This window comes from Hydra vulgaris, chromosome 01 (genome assembly GCF_038396675.1).
Source record: "Hydra vulgaris chromosome 01, alternate assembly HydraT2T_AEP".
Lineage (NCBI taxonomy): Eukaryota > Metazoa > Cnidaria > Hydrozoa > Anthoathecata > Hydridae > Hydra > Hydra vulgaris.
In genome coordinates, this window is record NC_088920.1 from 53,098,671 (window position 1) to 53,099,952 (window position 1,282).

Consider the following 1,282-nt stretch of genomic DNA (forward strand, 5'->3'; position numbering starts at 1 on the left):
CAACCTGTACGCCATTATAAAGATATAAAAACGGGGTTTTAATTAAGCACTGCAGGGTCAAACGATTTTACTTGATTCGAATTTTTGTCCAAAATGAAATCAACGGTTATTTTGTTCATTGTTGCTTTGTGCATTGTTTGCAGCGAAGGAATATTCTGGGTAAGAATAAGATATATTTGTATTTGTATAGTTGATTTAAAAAAAGTTTAGCTAACTAACTGGTAGCTGGTTATTCAACTTGTTTTTTTATTTAATAGTTAAAATAGTGAGTTCAAAATGTGTTTTTTAATATTTTGAACTTATTCTTTTTTATTTAGAAAATGTGCAAATCAAACAAAGATTGCGATGGAGGCTGTTGTGTTAAATTAGGGTTTTTAGGAAAATGCAAATCTTACGTAAAAGAAGGTGGACTCTGCGGCCTTAGCGTAAGTTATTCAAAATGTTCTCTATTTTTAACTTAAAATCATTTCATATTAAATTGGTAATTTTTTAATTTTAATTACTTTATATATTTACATATCTATTTTTTACGCATATGTATATTTATATATATACTTATATATCTAGCAAACATTTGCGTGTGGTTGCGAACCAGGACTCGACTGCGAGAAAGTAAGAGGAACTATTACAGGATTGATTAGAAAATGTGTTGACAACTCCGGAAGTGGTTCTTTGTATTAATTAAATGTACCTTTTTCTAAACAAAAAAAAAAAATATTTATATATATATATATATAACTATTTTATTCAAAATTTACTTGCATATTATTATATTGCACTTTTAACTTTCCATTTCCTTTGATATGTAAATATGGTAGATTATTTGCCCCCAAGATTTATTTTGAGATTTTATGGCATAGAGTAAAAGTGGGTCAAATGAAAGAGAGGATAGAATAAAATATATCAATGTTTATACTTATGCTCCTTGTTGTTTATTGAATAAACATTTTGCAAATATTTTTAATCGTGTTGTGGAAAATTTTTTCTAAATTAGATGATATAAAATTTTAATACAAAATAAATAATTTTGTCTATGAATCGGTTGCGTAATAATTTTTTTTCTTTTTTTTTTTATAAGCTTTCTCGGTAGTGAAATTTGCTGTTATTGAAATTTAAACGTATATTTGTATAAACGCCAGTATAGTTTCTTTTTTCAAAACTCAATTTCCTATTTCCCGTAAAAAGTTATGAGTTAAAAACGGAAACGGTGAACCTACAGGGTTGAATGAAATACTCCAATTATTCGCTTAATAAATAGGGCTTTTGTTAATTAATTATTTCT

General features: G+C 26.5%; 1 protein-coding gene across 1 annotated transcript; it reads left to right on the top strand.

The window, feature by feature from the left end:
• LOC100192275 (dickkopf-like protein Dlp-1) lies at positions 1-757 on the top strand. The gene is made up of 3 exons (XM_065788582.1): positions 1-159; positions 318-425; positions 568-757. The coding sequence occupies exons 1-3, from the start codon at positions 94-96 to the stop codon at positions 679-681; spliced, it is 288 nt and encodes a 95-aa protein (XP_065644654.1). The 5' UTR covers positions 1-93; the 3' UTR covers positions 682-757.
• Positions 758-1,282: the final 525 nt, after the last annotated feature.

Excerpts from the sequence above, each read along its gene's own strand:
- LOC100192275 (XM_065788582.1), top strand. The coding sequence starts at position 94 with ATGAAATCAACGGTTATTTTGTTCATTGTTGCTTTGTGCATTGTTTGC. Across the intron at positions 160-317 it reads GCAGCGAAGGAATATTCTGG|AAAATGTGCAAATCAAACAA; the intron begins GTAAGAATAAGA and ends TTTTTTATTTAG. Across the intron at positions 426-567 it reads GTGGACTCTGCGGCCTTAGC|CAAACATTTGCGTGTGGTTG; the intron begins GTAAGTTATTCA and ends TTATATATCTAG.